General features: G+C 45.7%; 1 protein-coding gene across 1 annotated transcript in view; it reads left to right on the top strand.

Moving 5' to 3' along the window:
- The window catches only part of megf6 (multiple EGF like domains 6), a 611,064-nt gene that overhangs the window by 68,124 nt on the left and 522,344 nt on the right, over nt 1-20,596 (top strand). Inside the window, 1 exon segment of the mRNA XM_033047803.1 lies at nt 20,387-20,491. Coding sequence (XP_032903694.1) covers nt 20,387-20,491 — 105 coding nt within the window.

Raw genomic sequence — 20,596 nt, 5'->3', positions numbered from 1 at the left:
GGGTAACATTTTGACATAAAGAGTGATGGGTGTATGGAGTGAGCTGCCGGAGGAGGCAGTTGAGGCAAGTACAATCATACCGTTTAAGAGACATTTGGACAGGTACATGAATAGGAAATGTGTAGAGGGATATGGGGCAAACGTGGCCAGGTGGAACAAGTGTAGATGGGGCATGCTGGTTGGTGTGGGCAAGTTGGGGTCATAGAAACATAGAAATTAAGTGCAGGAGTAGGCCATTCGGCCCTTCGAGCCTGCACCGCCATTCAATATGATCATGGCTGATCATCCAACTCAGTATCCCGTACCTGGCTTCTCTCCATACCCTCTGATCCCCTTAGCCACAAGGGCCACATCTAACTCCCTCTTAAATATAGCCAATGAACTGGCCTCAACTACCCTCTGTGGCAGAGAGTTCCAGAGATTCACCACTCTCTGTGTGAAAAAAGTTTTTCTCATCTCGGTTTTAAAGGATTTCCCCCTTATCCTTAAGCTGTGACCCCTTGTCCTGGACTTCCCCAACATCGGGAACAATCTTCCTGCATCTAGCCTGTCCAACCCGTTAAGAATTTTGTAAGTTTCTATAAGATCCCCTCTCAATCTCCTAAATTCTAGAGAGTATAAACCAAGTCTATCCAGTCTTTCTTCATAAGACAGTCCTGACATCCCAGGAATCAGTCTGGTGAACCTTCTCTGCACTCCCTCTATGGCAATAATGTCCTTCCTCAGATTTGGAGACCAAAACTGTACGCAATACTCCAGGTGTGGTCTCACCAAGACCCTGTACAACTGCAGTAGAACCTCCCTGCTCCTATACTCAAATCCTTTTGCTATGAAAGCTAACATACCATTCGCTTTCTACACTGCCTGCTGCACCTGCATGCCTACTTTCAATGACTGGTGTACCATGACACCCAGGTCTCGCTGCATCTCCCCTTCTCCTAATCGGCCACCATTTAGATAATAGTCTGTTTTCCTGTTTTCGCCACCAAAATGGATAACCTCACATTTATCCACATTATACTGCATCTGCCAAACATTTGCCCACTCACCCAGCCTATCCAAGTCACCTTGCAGTCTCCTAGCATCCTCCTCACAGCTAACACTGCCCCCCAGTTTAGTGTCATCCGCAAACTTGGAGATATTGCTTTCAATTCCCTCATCCAGATCATTAATATAAATTGTAAATAGCTGGGGTCCCAGCGCTGAGCCTTGCGGTACCCCACTAGTCACTGCCCGCCATTGTGAAAAGGACCCGTTTACTCCTACTCTTTGCTTCCTGTTTGCCAGCCAGGTCCAGAACAAGGGGTCACAGTTTAAGGATAAGGGGGAAATCTTTTAGGACCGAGATGAGGAAAACTTTTTTCACACAGAGAGTGGTGAATCTCTGGAATTCTCTGCCGCAGAAGGTAGTTGAGGCCAGTTCATTGGCTATATTTAAGAGGGAGTTAGATGTGGCCCTTGTGGCTAAAGGGATCAGGGGGTATGGAGAGAAGGCAGGTACAGGATACTGAGTTGGATGATCAGCCATGATCATATTGAATGGCGGTGCAGGCTCGAAGGGCCGAATGGCCTACTCCTGCAGCTATTTTCTATGTTTCTATGTTTCTCTATCCACATCAATACTGAACCCCCAATGCCATGTGCTTTAAGTTTGTATACTAATCTCTTATGTGGGACCTTGTCGAAAGCCTTCTGGAAGTCCAGATACACCACATCCACTGGTTCTCCCCTATCCACGCTACTAGTTACATCCTCGAAAAATTCTATAAGATTCGTCAGACATGAAACTTACAAAGATTCTTTCATAAACCATGCTGACTTTGTGCAATGATTTCACCACTTTCCAAATGTGCTGCTATCCCATCTTTAATAACTGACTAGCAGTTTCCCCACTACCGATGTTAGACTAACTGGTCTGTAATTCCCCGTTTTCTCTCTCCCTCCCTTCTTAAAAAGTGGGTTTACGTTTGCTACCCGCCAATCCTCAGGAACTACTCCAGAATCTAAAGAGTTTTGAAAGATTATTACTAATGCATCCACTATTTCTGGAGCTACTTCCTTAAGTACTCTGGGATGCAGCCTATCTGGCCCTGGGGATTTATCGGCCTTTAATCCATTCAATTTACCCAACACCACTTCCCGACTAACCTGGATTTCACTCAATTCCTCCAACTCATTTGACCTGCTATTTCCGGCAGATTATTTATGTCTTCCTTAGTGAAGACGGAACCAAAGTAGTTATTCAATTGGTCCACCATATCCTTGTTCCCCATGATCAACTCACCTGTTTCTGACTGCAAGGGACCTACATTTGTTTTAACTAATCTCTTTCTTTTCACATATCTATAAAAAAATTTGCAGTCAGTTTTTATGTTCCCTGCCAGTTTTCTTTCATAATCTATTCTTCCTTTCCTAATTAAGCCCTTTGTCCTCCTCTGCTGGTCTCTGAATTTCCCCCAGTCCTCTGGTATGCTGCTTTTTCTGATTAATTTGTACGCATCATCCTTCGCTTTGATACTATCCCTGATTTCCCTTGTTATCCACGGATGCACTACCTTCCCTGATTTATTCTTTTGCCAAACTGGGATGAACAATTTTTGTAGTTCATCCATGCAGTCTTTAAATGTCTTCCATTGCATATCTATTGAGGGTCGATGGGCCTGTTTCTGTTCAACAGGTGAGGTTCGAGTTAAGAAGTAGGTGAGGTTCGAGTTAAGAAGTAGATAGAATCCAGGGAATTATAGGCTGGTGAGCCTCGTGTCAGTGGTGGGGAAGCTACTGGAGAGAGAATTCTTCTGGAAACATTTTTGAAGAGAATGAGTTAATTAGGGACAGACAGCATGGTTTTGTAAACGGCAAGTAATGGCCTACTAACTTGATCGAGTTTTTTGAGGAGGTGATGAAGGTGATTGATGAGGGTAGGGTGGTGGATGTTGTCTACATGGATTTCATTGAGGCATTTGATGAAGTCCGTCATGGTAGGCTGATCCAGAAGATTAGGATGCACACGACTAATAGAAACTTGGCTGTTTGGATTCAGAACTGGCTTACTGATAGAAGACAAAGAATTGTGGCAGAAAGATAATATTCAGGCTGGAGATCTGTGACTGGTGGAGTTCTGCAGGGATCTGTGCTGGGACCACTGCTGTTTGTGATATATATATATATAAATGACTTGGATGTGAATGTAGATGGGGTGGTTTTGTATTTCTGTAGATGACACCAAGATTGCTGGGCAATTAGTCGGACAGTGAGGAAGGCTGTCAAAGTGGTCATTGGGCGACTTATATTCAATCCTAGCAATGAGGGCAAACGTACCAAACGCCTTCTTCACCACCGTATCTCGATGCTCCCGCCTTCAGTGAACTGTGCGCTTGGACTTCAAGATCCCTCTGAACATCAATGCTGTTAAGGATCTTGTCATTAGCATAGCCAGGCAGAACCTATTTATTAGAATGGAAATATCAAATACTTTAAGGTGTAAGGGGCTATGAGATGTGCGGGCAAGTTTTCAACACAGAGTTGGTAAGTGTTTGCAACGAACTGGCAGGGGCGGTGATTGAGGTGTATACTGTTTACCAGTGGTATCTGTTGAAGTGGCATTTAAGAGATTTTTAGACAGCGACATGGATATGCAGGGAATGGAGGGATATGGATTAGATGAAGCAGGTAAGAGTTAGTCTTGGCATCATGTTGGGCACAGGCGTTGTGGGTCGTGGGGGGGGGGGGTTCCTGTGCTCTACTGCTCTATAAAAGCAAGAAGATAGTAGGCAATGTGCTAGAGAATGTGGGGCCTGAGAGAAGGGAGCAGAGGACACAGCAAGGGGTGAGGTACAGGGATGTGCGGACTGCCAGGGTGGGGTACCAAAGGGCAAGGGATAGGGGAGGGGCAAGGGGTCGGAGGTCAGGGCAACAGAGTGCAAGGTGTCCGCCCGAGGACATGATGAATTAGATAGAACATAGACACAAGGCAGTACAGAAGATAGACACAAAAAGCTGGAGTAACTCAGCGGGACAGGCAGCATCTCTGGAGAGAAGGAATGGGTGACGTCACCATTTAAACCAGCATCTGCAGTTCCTTCTTACACAAAGTACAGTGCAGCACGGGAACAGGCCCTTCAGCCCACAATGAACATGATACCAGGTTAAACTGACTACATGATCCATATCCCTCTATTCCATGTGCCTATCTAACATCTTCTTCAATGCCATTATTGAATATCTCCACCACCACCCCTGGCCCCACCACTCTGTAACAAACTTGCCTCCCACATCTCCATTAAACCTTTCCCCTCTCACCTTATAGCTGTGCCCTCTAGTGTTGGACATGTCTGTCCTGGGAAAAAGGTTCTGAATGTCTATCCTATTGATGCCTCTCATAATGTTGTAATAAACTTCTATCAAGTCTCCCCTCAACCTCTGACATTCTAGAGAAAACAATCCAAGTCTGTCCAACATTTCCCTGTAGCTGAAACCCTCCATCTCTTTCCTATAATGGGACGAGCAGAACAGCACACAATACTCTGAATTAGACTTATCCAGAGTCCTATACAGCTGGATCATGACTTCCTGTGCCGGAATATATCCTGTGTCATCACTTCCTGTGCTGGCATCTTCAAGACGGGCAGGAAGAAGAGGGTAAAATGAATGGGGAAAAAATAGTTGAAATGCAGATTCCATCAAACCACTCTTTGAAATAAAGAACAAAAGTGATGGGGAGTGAGTGGAGACTATGCCTCCCAGCACAGTGCGAGTCTCCACCACATCACGCTGCTCTCAGCCCTGCAATTACAGCTGTCATTACTGGAATACCTCGGCCATAAAGCTGTCCGACTGAGAGCACCGAAGGGCACAATTCATTAACCTCAACATAAATCCATCCGTCACAATGATACACCTCAACACCTCTACCCCACAGGCCTGCACAGTGATGCTCTCTGTCAATAAAAATACCTCCAACCCAACACAGATCGTATTCGGGACAAACACTTCTGACCTTCTGTAGGAATGAACTGCGGATGCAGGTTTAAACTGAAGATAGACACAAAAAGCTGGAATAACTCAGCTGGTCAGGCAGCATCTCTGGAGAAACGGAATAGGTGAGCTATGGTGTGGCACAGTGGCGCAGTGGTAGAGTTGCTGCCTCACAGCGCCAGAGATCTGTGTTCGATCCTGACTATCGGTGCTGTCTGTATGGAGTTTGTACGTTCTCACTATGACTGCATGGGGTTTCTCCGGGTGCTCCAATTTCCTCCCACACTCCAAAGACCTACAGGTTTGTACGTTAATTGTCATCGGAAAAATTGTAAATTGTCCCTAGTGTGTGTAGGAAAGTGCTAGCGATCTCTGAACAGTGAGGACTTGGTGGGCCAAAGCGCCTGTTTCTGTGCTTCATTTCTAAAGTAAAGTCGAAAGAATGAAAATAAAGTTGCTAAATGGAATGTATAACGTGTGTGTGTGTGTGTGATTACTTGTGACAATCTAATACAGGTGTATAATTGCTTTCCTCTGTGTATTACCCACCTGCCCTCATCATGGATCTGTTTGGTCATCGGTGGCACACACTGCCATGGTTTGTCCTGTTATTTATCACTGGTGGGTAGCTGGAAAAATTAACCAGTGTTATTGAAAATGTTCAATGCTCCTGACTTATAATGATTGACTTTAGAGATATAGTGTGGAAACAGGCCCTTCAGCCCACCGAGTCTGCACAGACCAGCGATTACGCTGTACACTAGCACTATCCCACAGACTAGGGACAATTTTCAATTTCTACAGAAGACAATTAACCTACAAACCTGAACGTCATTGCGGTGTGGGGGGAAACCAGAGCACCTGGAGAAAACCCACGTGGTCACAGGGAGAATGTAGAAACTCCGCACAGACAGCACCCGTAGTCAGGATGGGGTCTCTGGTCACCCTGCTATAAGAAGGATGGTGTTAAGCTGGTAAGAGTTAGAAGGATGTTGCCAGGATTTGTGGGCCTGAGCTGTAGGGAATAGTTGTCCAGGCTAGGACTATTCCATGGGGCACAGGAGGCTGAGGGGTGATCTTATAGAGGTGTAAAAGATAATGAGGGGAATAAATAGGGTGAATGCACAGTCTTTTGCACAGTGTAGGGGAATCAAGAAGCAGAAGGCATAGATTTAAGGTGAGAGGGGAAAGATTTAATAGGAACCTGAGGGGCAATCTTTTTCACACAGAGGGTGGTGGGTAGATGGAACGAGCTGCCAGAAAAGGTAGTTGAAGCAGGTACAATAACAACATATAAAAGATATTTGGACAGATACATAGATAGGATAAGTTTAGAGGGATATGGGAAAACGTGGGCAGGTGGGTCTAGTGTAGATGAGGCATGATGGCCGGTATGGACAAGTTGGGCTGAAGGTCCTGTTTCCATGTTGAATGTCTGTATGACTCGAAATCAATGTTGTGGCTATTGGAACTCACAGAAGCCCAAGTTCTGCCAATCTTTTTGTGGGACACGTGAAACAACGTTCTTTACGGTACACGGACGGAACGTCGAAGGACAAAAAGCCGAAGCCAAGAAGTGGATGCCAAGATACCGAAGGTACATCACGCCGAAAAGCCAAGATACCGAAAGTATATCACGCCGAAAGGAAACAAAGCCGAAAGTGTATCATGCCGAAAGGATACAAACCCGAACGGACACCACGCAGAACGGACAAGACGGAGAACGGACATGACGTCTCCGGGTTTGGGATTGGTTCGACACCTTGTCAGTCATCGACAAAGGTCAGCGATTGGTCCAGACCCGCTGAATCCATCACACCACTGGCCGGGGGGAGACGGGAGGATGGGGGGGAGCTTGAACTTGCGTTTGTAAAATGGTGGCAGTGATTCCAAGCTGCTGCGATTGCCACAGAAGCTTTTCGACGTCACGTTCGTTCCCCGTCAGATTTTAAGCTGAAAAACAATCTGACGCCGAATGCATATGAAGCCGAAATGATAAATAGGTATGAAACACTTTAAAAAATCTATATTTGCTGCAAGGATAGTTGTACCTTGTAACATTTTGAACTAGTTAAATTGTTGTACTTGTACATCTCCATGGAAGGGATTGGTCTGACACCCTGTCAGTCATCTGCAAAGGTCAGCGATTGATCCAGACACCCGCAGCCTCCATCACATCACTGCCTCTGTGGCAATCGCAGCAGCTTGGAGTCACTGCCGCCATTTTACAAACGCAATCTCAAGCTCTCCCCCACCCTTCCGTCTCCCCCCCGGCCAGTGATGTGATGGGCGCGGGGGTCTGAACCAATCACTGACGAGGTTGAGGACAAATCCGGTCCCCAGAGAAGTCATGTCCGTTCTGCGTCTTGTCTTTGCGGCGTGATGTCCGTTCAAGTTCGTATTCTTTCAGCGTCCGCTCGGTATCCTGGCTTCCACTTCTTGGCTTCGGCTTCTCGTCTTTCGACGTCCCGTCCTCACACGTTCCTTTACAATCTGACAGCTACCTCCATAGGTGTCTTGTGTAAGAAAGAACTGCAGATGCTGGTAAAATAGAAGGTAGACACAAAATGCTGGAGTAACTCAGTGGGTGAGGCAGCATCTATGGAGAGAAGATGCCCATTCCTTCTCTCCATAGATGCTGCTTCACATGCTGAGTTACTCCGGCATCTTCCAAAGGTGTCTCCCTGTTTCTTGCTTCCACAATGGGCTGCATCCTATTCCCCAGTTTCTCTGTCACTATCTGCTCTGATGAGCAGACTTCTCACACCGTGCCTCGGAGATGTCTTCCTTCGTTCTTATTCATGGCTTCTCCACCACAGTTGACAGAATTTCACAATGCCCTGCATTTCACCTCTCACCCACTCTCCTCCCAGCTAGAATTCCCCTTGGCCTCCTGCTGAACTAGCAATCCCCTTGCACTTCCTCCGATCTAATGTGTTATATTCACAATGTGGCCTCTTCTACATGAGTTTAGTTTAGTTCAGAGATACAGCACAGAAACAGGCTCTTGGGCCCACCGAGTCCATGCATAGAAACGTAGAAACATAGAAAATAGGTGCAGGAGGAGGCCATTCGGCCCTTCGAGTCAGCACCGCCATTCATTGTGATCATGGCTGATCATCCCCAATCAATAACCCGTGCCTGCCATCTCCCCATATCCCTTGATTCCACTAGCCCCTAGAGCTCTATCTAACTCTCTCTTAAATCCATCCAGTGATTTGGCCTGCAGAAGAACCTTTCTACTCCTATAGGGGAGTTGCACGTAAGGTCACTGGGTCATAGGACTTGACGCACGGAACAGCTAAATCCATCTGAAGGACATCCGTCACTTCCGGTATATGTTATTAATGCTAAAAACGCGTACTTTCTTACCTGTTAAAAACCGCCAAAATGTTGAATTTTTGCGCTGAAAAAAATTGTGGGAGTCGGGGTAAGTGTGAGAGACATGTACCCAACTTTAGAATTCCAAAAGTGAAGCGAAATGAAGGTATAAAGAAGCGAGAACTGAAGGGACTACAGCAGCTAAAGTGCTTGGTAAACATTGGCCGTGCAGATATCGGAATTGAAAATATTGTGAATTATATTGTGAAATCTGGCTGTAAATTTTTCTTCAGATGCATTTTCATTTTGTATGTAAAAACCCACTTGGGAACCATGGGCAATTAAAAAAAATTACAGCCGGATTTATCACTTCTGAAACTTTTTAGATGCCAAAGGAATCAAGAAAAAACACCTTAGTTGATGAAATGTAGTGAGCAAACGCCAAGCACTCTCTCTGTTGTTGTCCCTTCAGCTCTCACTTCTATCTACCATAATTTCTCCTCACTTTTGGAATTCTGAAGTAAGCTAAATGTCTCACACGCTTATCCCGATTTCCATAATTATTTACAGCGCAAAAATTGACAATTTCAGCGAGTTTTAACAAGCCCACTACGCTGGAAACAATGGTAAGTGCCTACCTGCAGTTCATCGCGTGTAATCCATTTGGAGTAGCGTAGCAATAGTACGGGTCATGGGTCGTGACCCGACTGCCGTGAAACCTTCCTATACTGAAATCCTCTTGTTATGAAGGCCAGCATTCCATTAGCTTTCTTCACTGCCTGCTTTACCTGCACGCCAACTTTCAGTGTACAAGGATGCCCAGGTCTCGCTGCATCTCCCCCTTACCTAACCTAACTATATTGAGATAATAATCTGCCCCTTGTTTTTGCTGCCAAAGTGGATAATCTCACATTTATCTACATTATACTGCATCTGCCCACTCACTCAACCTGTCCAGGTCACCCTGCAACCTCCTAACATCCTCTTCATAGTTCACACTGCCACCCAGCGTTGTGTCATCCACAAACTTGCTAGTGTTGCTCCTAATTCCCTCTTCCAAATCATTAATATATATGGTAAACAGATGCGGCCCCAACACTGAGCCTTGCGGCACTCCACTCGCCACTGCCTGCCATCCTGAAAAGGACCCGTTCACTCCTACTCTTTGCTTCCTGTCTGCCAACCAATTTTCTATCCATGTCAACACCCTACCGCCAATACCATGTGCTCTAATTTTAGTCACCAGTCTCCCGTGCGGGACCTTATCAAAGGCTTTCTGAAAGTCTAGATACACTACAACAAGAGGATTTCAGTATAGGAGTAAAGAGGTTCTTCTGCAGTTGTATAGGGCTCTGGTGAGACCACATCTAGAGTATTGTGTACAGTGTTGGTCTCCTAATTTGAGGAAGGACATCTTTGTGATTGAGGCAGTGCAGTGTAGGTTCACGAGATTGATCCCTGGGATGGCGGGACTGTCATATGAGGAAAGATTGAAAAGACTAGGCTTGTATTCACTGGAGTTTAGAAGGGTGAGGGGGGATCTTATAGAAACATATACAATTATAAAAGGACTGGTCAAGCTAGATGCAGGAAAAATATTCCCAATGTTGGGCGAGTCCAGAACCAGGGGCCACAGTCTTCGAATAAAGGGGAGGTCATTTATGACTGGGGTGAGAAAAAACTTTTTCACCCAGAGAGTTGTGAATTTATGGAATTACCTGCCACAGAGGGAAGTGGATAAATTTATGTCACTGGATGGATTTAAGAGAGAGTTAGATAGAGCTCTAGGGGCTAGTGGAATCAAGGGATACGGGGAGAAGGCAGGCACGGGTTATTGATAGGGGACGATCAGCCATGATCACAATGAATGGCGGTGCTGGCCCGAAGGGCCGAATGGCCTACTCCTGCACGTATTGTCTATTGTCTATTGTTGTGAGTCAAAAGCGATTTTTTGCCATATATCCCAAAATGTAACAATGAGATTCTTACTTGCAGCAGCACACAGGTAAACATTGTACTCCGTAAGACCTGGGCAGCACAGTGGTGCAGTGGGAGAGTTGCTGCCTTACAGAGCCACAGACCTGGGTGTGATCTTGACTCTGGGTGTCGTTGTATGTAGTTTGTACATTCTCTCCACGACTGTGGGCTTTCCCCGGGTGCTCCGGATTCCTCACACACTCCAAAGACGTACAGGTTTGTTTTCAATGAAGACTAACAATGTGTTTATGAGATAAGTAATCTATGGCGAATTATGGTATAGAATATTACTGAAGACTTCAGTGAGGATTATGAACTGTTGTGAAGATTATTGTGGAGCAGTTGAAAATAGTTCAACTTTATATATATACATACTGAGCTTTGTTCGGTGTTGTTTATCATGAGTTTAGTTTAGGGATACAGGCCCTTCATCCCACTGAGTCCGCACCGACCAGCGATCCCCGATACATTAACACTACCCAACACACACTAGGGACAATGTACGATTTTTAGTGGCTATGACAGTGATGTTGGTGGAGCGGTTCATATAGAGAGGGGTAAACACAAATGAGCTTGCGTTGGGAAGGTCACACCTCTCTGGTGTACAGGATGGAACGTGGACACAGTTTGAGGCACACCGAGTTTGTTAAAAGCCCAATGTTGTCTGAAAGTTTATCTCAACACTTTCAAAGTATAAGTTGTGCAGTGTTCAAGAGGGGGAAATGAACACAGTATGGCTCGAAAGATTCTGCTCCTATTCTCCTAGTTTAGGACAGGAATACTTTTCATATTCCTGAATTCACCAGCACTCAGAATTATTTTTTCTGCTATCAAGGAACTAGGTATTGGGACATGGAGGGAGGTCTACTTTGTCCCACCTCTGCCCCGAGAGTGTGCTGGGATTATATAGATGTTATTCGATAACATGAGACAGTTTTATCTCCAGCTGCCCAGACAGCAATGATCCACAAGAGTTTACCTATCACTGCAACAGCAGGTAATTCGCATATCACTGTACCTTAATTGATACACCTGACAATAAAAGACCTTAGAAACATAGAAATTAGGTGCAGGAGTAGGCCATTCGGCCCTTCGAGCCTGCACCGCCATTCAATATGATCATGGCTGATCATCCAACTCAGTATCCTGTACCTGCCTTCGTTCCATACCCCCTGATCCCTTTAGCCACAAGGGCCACATCTAACTCCCTCTTAAATATAGCCAATGAACTGGCCTCAACTACCTTCTGTGGCAGAGAATTCCAGAGATTCGCCACTCTCTGTGTGAAAAATGTTTTTCTCATCTCAGTCCTAAAAGATTTCCCCCTTATCCTTCAACTGTGACCTCTTGTTCTGGACTTCCACAACATCGGGAACAATCTTCCTGCATCTAGCCTGTCCAACCCCTTAAGAATGTTGTAAGTCTCTATAAGATCCCCCCTCAATCATCTAAATTCTAGTGAGTACAAGCCGAGTATATGCAGTCTTTCTTCATATGAAAGTCCTGACATCCCAGGAATCAGTCTGGTGAACCTTCTCTGTACTCCCTCTATGGCAAGAATGTCTTTTCTCAGATTAGGAGACCAAAACTGTATGCAATACTCCAGGTGTGGTCTCACCAAGACCCTGTACAACTGCAGTAGAACCTCCCTGCTCCTATACTCAAATCCTTTTGCTATGAATGCTAACATACCATTTGCTTTCTTCACTGCCTGCTGCACCTGCATGCCTACTTTCAATGACTGGTGTACCGTGACACCCAGATCTCTTTGCATCTCCCCTTTTCCTAATCGGCCACCATTCAGATAATAGTCTATTTTCCTGTTTTTGCCACCAAAGTGGATAACCTCACATTTATCCACATTATACTGCATCTGTCATGCATTTGCCCACTCACCCAGCCTATCCAAGTCACCTTGCAGCCTCCTAGCATCCTCCTCACAGCTAACGCTGCCCCCCAGCTTCGTGTCATCCGCAAACTTGGAGAGGTTGCATTCAATTCCCTCGTCCAAATCATTAATATATATTGTAAATAGCTGGGGTCCCAGAACGGAGCCTTGCGGTACCCCACTAGTCACTGCCTGCCATTGTGAAAAGGACCCGTTTACTCCTACTCTTTGCTTAAGATTTAATAGGAACATTAGAGGCAACACAGAGGTGGTGGGTGTGTGGAAAGAGCTGCCAGAGGAGGCAGGTAACATAACAGCAATTTAATAGGGGCTCAAGCTTTTAGAAACATAGAAAATAGGTGCAGGAGTAGGCCCTTCGAGCCTGCACCGCCATTCAATATGATCATCCAACTCAGTATCCTGTACCTGTCTTCTCTCCATACCCCCTGATCCCTTTAGCCACAAGGGCCACATCTAACTCCCTCTTAAATATAGCCAATGAACTGGCCTCAACCACCTTCTGTGGCAGAGAGTTCCAGAGACTCACCACTCTGTGATTTAATCCCTTCTCTACATAGATGCTGCTTGTCCCACTGAGTGACTCCAGTATTTTGTGTCTATCTTTAGCATTTAAAAGACATTTTGCAGGTAGTGAATGGGAAAGGTCCAAAGGTGGGCCGGGGCCAGCATGGGCGCGTTGGGCTGAACGGCCTCGCCGGACAACAGGCTCCACGTGGTGCCCGCGTCTCCCCTTGGCCACTGGGCGGCGCCGCTCCCCGGAGCAGCAGCGGGACGATGCGGCACAAGGTGGCGGGAGGGGGGCCGGGCCGGCGGGGGGAGCGGAGCCGGTGGTCAGTGGGTGGACAACGAGCGGCGGCCAGAGGGAGGGGACGGCCATTGCCCGCCCGCCCGCCAGCGCTCCAGGGGCCCCGCGCTGCCGCTAATGACGACGACCAGCTCGACGTTTCCCGCCCGCCCACCCGCCCGGGGCTCTCGTCCCTCCCTCCCGGTGGAGGCGGGAAACCGACCCTCCTTGTGCCCCCCCCGCATCCGCGGCGGCTCCGTTCCCTCCTCCCTCCCCGCCCCGCCCCGGGAACATTCCAGAACGGCGCGTGGCCCGCGGGTCGAGGCTCGAGCTACTATCACCCACTTTGAACCCTTTGATCTCCATAGCCCTACACTGCTCTGCAACACCTAGACAACAAGGATACCTACACCAGACTCCTATTTAGTTTAACATGAAGATAGACACAAAAGCAGGAGTAACTCAGCGGGACATGCGGCATCACTGGAGGGAACGAATGGGTGACTTATCGGGTCGAGCCTCCTATTCAGACTGGTTAGGGTTAAAGGAAACGAGAGATGTAGATGATGATGTAGAGAGATAAAGAACAATGTAGGTATGTTGCAAAGCCTACCTGAAGCGTCGGTGAAAATCTGCCGGTGCGGGTGTGCGCGATTTTGGCGCCGTTTAGAGGGGGCGGGTTTAAAACGCGATTTTCTCTAGGCTGTTCCAATCGAAAATGTTCAGCCTAGTTAATTATTAACGAAAAATCGCTGAAAGACCCCGTCGCAAAAGCTATTATTAGGTTTAAAGGCCTTGAATAATAGTTATAGTAGTTTAAAAATCAATCTCTAAACCCGCGACCGCCAGCAACCGCAGGGTCTCATAAAGCAAACCACAGAAGGTTGGCTGTATATTTTTACATTAAAAAGGGCTTCTAAAGATCCCTGTATACAAAGTGTAATATTGCGAGTAGCTCATTTTGGGCCCATTATATCCCGCAGTATTTTTCTGGGCATTTGGGGCACAAATCTACCGCAATGTGAACGTTCTAAACCAGCGCGTTCCACAGGGACCCACTAGAAAGCCGATTTAAATGGACATTTATTTACAGCAATTAAACACTTAATTCCTTCCATTTGGCCTATAAATTAATGTAAATGAGATTTTAAAATCATGTTTTATTGTGAATTATTTGTGAATATTATTTGGACATTTAGGCTATTTAAAAATGTTAATCATTTATTAAGAAATGGATAGATGTTTAGATCTAGTAATTGAAGTCTGAAATTAGCTACAATTAGGTAACTAACTAATATGCTTTAATTTCAGGTCATCCAAGTAAGATTATTTTATATTTGTTTCAGAATGCTTCAATCTATGATAACTGAACATTTCATTCAGTTCTCTTAATTTTTAAGAAAGTTATGGGCTTTTGACTGTTCACGATCACAGCTTTTTTGTTATGTCCATAGAAAATCAATAGGGAACAAGATGCTCATTTCCCAGTATGAAAATGGCCATAACTTTTTAAATTCTTGAGAGGATTAAATTGGATAGTTATATGGATGGGAAAGGAATGGAGGGTTATGGTCTGAGCGCAGGTATATGGGACTAGGGGAGATTATGTGTTCGGCACGGACTAGAGGGGTCGAGATGGCCTGTTTCCGTGCTGTGATTGTTATATGGTTATATGGTTATTATATGGTTATATGAAAGTGAATTAGGTGTCAAATTAAACTTATTTTTATGCTTTATCTGATGGGATAAATTACAGACTTGATTTTTAAAATCTCAAAATTTTGTAACATTGCTAAACAATGAATTAAAGATTTGCAAAAAAGTAACAATGAGAAAGGAAACAGGCCATTGTTTGCTGTTAGGCGAACACGAGAAACTAGTGCGACTTGGGTGGGAGCGGGATAGGGAGAGAGGGAATGCCGGGGCTACCTAAAGTTAGAGAAATTAATATTCATACCACTGGGCTGTAAGCTGCCCAGGCGAAATATGAGATGCTGTTCCTCCAATTTGCGTTTAGCCTCACTCTGACAATGGAGGAGACCTAGGACAGAATGGTCTGTGAGAATGGGAAGGAGAATTAAAGTGTTTAGCAACTGGGAGCTCAGGTAAGTTCAGGCAGGCTGAGTGAAGGTGTTCAGCGAAACGATTGCCCAGTCTACGTTTGGTCTCGCCGATGTATAAGAGTCCACATCTTGAACAACGGATACAGTAGATGAGGTTGGAGGAGGTGCAAGTGCATTCTTTAGGGAATGGGGGTTATGAGTGAGGCCCTCCCATGTGTTTCCTCAGTACCCCGCAGCTCTGCCTTGCTCCCCCTCCCCCTAGTCGCAAGAGAGACAGAGTCCCCATAGTCCTTACCTTTCACCTCATTAGCCGTCGCATACAACACATAATTGTCCAAAATATTTGCCACCTCCAACACTTGTTGCATCTTCCCATCTCCACCCATTTTCTGCCCTCTGCAGAGACCTCCACAACTCCCTGGTTAACTCATCCCTTCCCACCCAAACCACCCTCTCCCCAGGTACCTTCTCCTACAACCACAGAAGATGCAACACCTGTCGCTAATCCCTCCTCCCTCGACTCTGTCCAGGGACATCGACAGTCCTTTCAGGTTAGCCAGAGGTTCACTTGCACCTCCTCCAACCTCAACTGCTGTATCCGTTGTTCAAGATGCGGACTGTTATACATCGGCGAGACCAAACATAGACTGGGCGATCGTTTCGCTGAACACCTTCGCTCAGCCCGCGTAAACTTGGAGGAAATTGGAGGAACAGCATCTTATGTTTCACTTCGGCAGTTTACAGCCCAGTGGTATGAGTATTGATTTCTCTAACTTCAAGTAACCCCGGCATTCCCTCTCTCTATCCCTCCCCCACCCAAGTCGCACAAGATTCTCGTGTTCACCCAACAAACAAAACTGTTTCCTTTATCATTAGGTACACAAAAATGCTGGAGAAACTCAGCGGGTGCAGCAGCATCTATGGAGCGAAGGAAATAGGTGACGTTTCGGGCCGAGACCCTTCATCAGACTTTATCCTTTATCATTGTTACTTTTTTGCATATCTTTCACTCATTGTTCTTTATCTCTTCACATCATCGTCTATATCTCTCATTTCCCTTATCCCTAACTAGTCTGAAGAAGGGTCTCATTCCTTCTCTCCAGAGATGCCGCCTGACCCGCTGAGTTAATCCAGCCTTTTGTGTCTATCTTCAGTTTAAACCAGCATCTACAGTTCCTTCCTACACATTCCTATTTAGTGTAGTTTACAGATACAACATGGAAACAGGCCCTTCGGCCCATTGAGTCCATGCCGACCAGTGATCCCATCACACTATCATTGTCCTACACACACTAGGGATAATTTACATTTATACCAAGCCAATTAAGCTACAAACCTGCACATCTTTGAAGTGTGGGAGGAAACCGAAGATCCCGGAGAAAACCCACGCAGGTCAGGGGCAGAAAGTACAACCGCCGTACAGATAGCATTTACAGTCAGTATCGAACCATGTTCTTTGGCGCTGTAAGACAGCAAAGCTACAGTTGCGCCACCGTGCGGCCTTATTTATTGACTATAGCTCCGCCTTCAACATCATAATCCCATCCAAACGCATTTCCTTACTCCAGGACCTGGGCGCCAGCACCCTCTGCCACTGGATCCTCACGTCTGTCAGTCACAAACCACACTCAATGAGGACAGATGACAACACCTCCTCCACAATAATTCTCAACACTAGGATGCATTCTCAGTCTCTTCCTGATCACTCACGACTGTGCAGCCAAATTCTGCTCGAACTCCATCTACACGTTGGCTGATGACAGCACTGTGTCACAAACACTGATAAGATGGAGTGCAGGAAGGAGGTAGTAACATGGTGGCAAGACAACAGTCTCTCCCTCATCAAATTCAGGAAGCATGATGGTTCATGCACCAATCAACATCAATGGTGTTAAGGTCTAAATGGCTGAGAGCTTCAAATCCTTTGCTGCAAATATTATCAACAATCTGTCATGAGGCAACCCCATTGAAGCCACACCCACACCCCTGCTTCACCAGCACACTGAGGACATTGTGCATGTCTCCAAAGATTCTTACAAACTTCTACAGATGTGTTCCACCTTGGTTTGGGAAGATCTGTGGCCAAGTCCACAACAATTGCAGAGAGCTGCAGAGAGGGATCTAGGGTGAGCTACCCATTGTAGTGGAATCAAGAACCAAAGGTGAGAGGGGAACGATAAAGCCTGAGGGGCAACTTTTTCACACTGAGGGTGGTAGATATATGGAATGAGCTGCCGAAAGAGCTAGTTGAGGCAGGCACATATAACAGCATTTAAAAGATATTTGGACAGGTAGATGGATAGGAATGGTTTAAAGGGATCTGGGCCAAATGCAGGCAGGTGGAACGAGTGTATTTGGGGCATCTTGGTTGGCATGTGCAAGTTAAGCCGAAGGCTTTATTTCCGTGTCGGTGTTTATTTTTGTGCTTTGACTCTTTGAATTGTGGAGTTATCACTTCACGCTGCCTCAGAAAAGCAGCCAACATAATCAAAGACTTGTCCCACCCCAGTCATTCTTTCTTCTCCCTGCTCCTGTAAGGCAGGAGGAACAGAAGAACAGAAGGAACAGAAGAAACAGCTCTGATATCAGGCTTCTAAATGATCCGTCTATTAGCTAGGGTCCTGTCTGATTCACCTCTACCTCATTATGGACATTGGAGACGTCCATGTAACTGGTGCCCCACAATGCTGACAACTATTTTCTGCACTCTGTATCTTCTCCTTTGCTCTATATGTTGTAATTTAGTTTAGTTTAGTTTAGAGATACAGTGCGGAAACAGACCCTTTGGCCCATCGAGGCCATGTTGACCATGTACACTAACACTATCCTACACACTGGGGGCAATTTACAATTTTATCAAGCCAATTAACCTACAAACTTGTACATCTTTGTAATGTGGGAGAAAACCAGGGCTCCCGAAGAAAACCCAGGCAGGTCACGGGGAGAACGTCCAAACTCCGTACGGACAGGACTCGTAGTCAGGATGGAACCCGGGTCTCTGATGCTGTGAGGGTGCAACTCTACCGCTGCACCACCGTGCCACCATCCTTTAGTTTGACAATTGTATTTTTACATTATATTATCGGATTTGTTTTGGATAGCAGGAAAAACAAAGCTTTTCCTGTACCTGTACATGTGACAAAACTTATAGGATCTTATAGAAACTTACAAATTCTTAAGGGGTTGGACAGGCTAGATGCAGGAAGATTGTTCCCGATGTTGGGGAAGTCCAGAACAAGGGGTCACAGTTTAAGGATAAGGGGGAAGTCTTTTAGGACCGAGATGAGAAAAACATTTTTCACACAGAGAGTGGCGAATCTCTGGAACTCTCTGCCACAGAAGGTAGTTGAGGCTAGTTCATTGGCTATATTTAAGAGGGATTTATATGTGGCCCTTGTGGCTAAAGGGATCAGGGGGTATGGAGAGAAGGCAGGTACAGGATACTGAGTTGGATGATAAGCCATGATCATAATGAATTGCGGTGCAGGCTCGAAGAGCCGAATGGCCTACTCCTGCACCTATTTTCTATGTTTCTAACTGTTCTTCTGCATCTGTAACAATAACAAACCTCTCTGTGACCATCTGTGAGCCTCCGCTCTCCTCAAGTCCTGATGTATCGATTATTACTCCCGCGCTTTTTAATCTTTTTTACACTGCAGCTTCGTGAGAATTAATAGCTTTGAAAATATTACCTCATCCAGCTAGCTGGGTGAGTTCCCTTTATAAGGCTGAAATGAATTAGATGATACCATGGTCTCTCCTTATGCAGAATCTCATTTTTACTGAAGATTAAAAATGGAAACTCACATCATATAATGAATTGTTTTCTTGCCAGTTGACCGCCCTCCTTGCACCATCTTCCCCAATTACAGTAAATCCCCAGCAGATGTGTAAATGTAAGGAATACCCACAACGCACAACCCTCTCCCATCTTCAAACTGTGGCTGTCCACAGACTAGACGCAGGGCAATGCTGAGCTAACTCATCCTTCATTGTCCTCTCCCCTCAACCTTTAGTAAACACCTTGCAATTTGGTACATTTATTATTTCCAACTTTGAGAATGATCTGAATTGAGGGCCTTTACTCTTTGACCTGGAAGTGGAATATAAGTTTTTAACTATCAACTTTTGTTGTGAAATACACCCTCAGTCTTTCACACTTGGAGTGCATTGTGGGTTGTAGTGCTTCACATGTAAGATGCAGACACCTGTGATCTCAAACCCACAATATTCAGTAAAGTTACTCCAACACTTTGTGTCATATTCAGAGAAATCTCACCCAAAAAGCTAAAGCGATGAGTTTATCTTGTGCAGTGTCTGTTTTATCCATAAGGGTCTGTCTGCAGCCATTATAATGTTCTGGCTAATGTTTCTGAATTATATATTTGGTCTGAGGGTTGGGATGGAATGTACATTGATTTGCGGCTTGGTTAGAAACAATGGTCGGGGGGGGGGGGGGAGATCAGTGAGAAGCAGAGGGGATGTGTAGGAAGGAACAAAGAAGGGTCTCGACCCGAAACATCACCCATTCCTTCTCTCCAGAGTTGCTGCCTGTCCCACGGAGTTACTCCAGCTTTTTGTGTCTAACTTCTAGATAGAGGAGAGATGCTTTTATCAAGGGAAAGTTCCGAAACCTAGGACAACTGGGAAGGAGCAAAGAGGAGGCAAGGTGCCAGTGAGAGAATGCAGTCTGGAGTGGACTTGGTTGTGGATTGAGGAGCCAATTGTAAAGATTGTAGCAGAACTCGGGCAGTGAGTGGGGAGTGGAGGGGGAGAAAATGATGCAGCGTTTGCCAATTCTGGGTTGTATCATTGAAACAAGGGGTAGCACGGTGGCGCAGCGGTAGAGCTACTACCTTACAGCGTCAGAGAGCCGGCTTCGATCCTGACAATGGGTGCTGTCTGTATGGAGTTTGTACGTTCTCTCCATGACCTGCGTGGGTTTTCTCTGAGATCTCGTTTCCTTCAACACTCCAAAGATGTGCAGTTTTGTCAGTTAATTGGCTTATATAGCATGTATAGGATAGTGCTAGTGAGTGGGGATCGCTGGCCGGTGCAGACTCAGTGGGCCAAAGGGCCTGTTTCTGCGCTGTTTCTCTAAACTAAACTAAAAAGTGAAACATTTGAAACATAGAAATTAGGTGCAGGAGTAGGCCATTCGGCCCTTCGAGCCTGCACCGCCATTCAATATGATCATGGCTGATCATCCAACTTAGTATCCTGTACCTGCTTTTTCTCCATACCCCCTGATCCCTTTAGCCACAAGGGCCACATCTAACTCCCTCTTAAATATAGAAACAATTATATAATTGAATTTGCAATGTTTTCCTAAATACGTCCCTTTTTTTCCTGTTACAGCAATTTGCAGCACTGGTGTGTGCTTTAATGGTGGCAGGTGCATCGAGGGCACATCACAGCTGTGTCAGTGTCCACAAGGCTTCCAAGGACCTCGTTGTCAATATGGTGAGTAGTTCTAACTCATCTCTTCTGACCACATGTGGGAGTTATTCTGTTGATGTTGCAGCTTTATCTGTTGAAGATGAATATGTCTCAGAATTTACATCAAGG

The sequence above is a fragment of the Amblyraja radiata genome, chromosome 31, assembly GCF_010909765.2.
Source record: "Amblyraja radiata isolate CabotCenter1 chromosome 31, sAmbRad1.1.pri, whole genome shotgun sequence".
Lineage (NCBI taxonomy): Eukaryota > Metazoa > Chordata > Chondrichthyes > Rajiformes > Rajidae > Amblyraja > Amblyraja radiata.
This window is presented reverse-complemented; position numbering and strand designations above follow the sequence as displayed.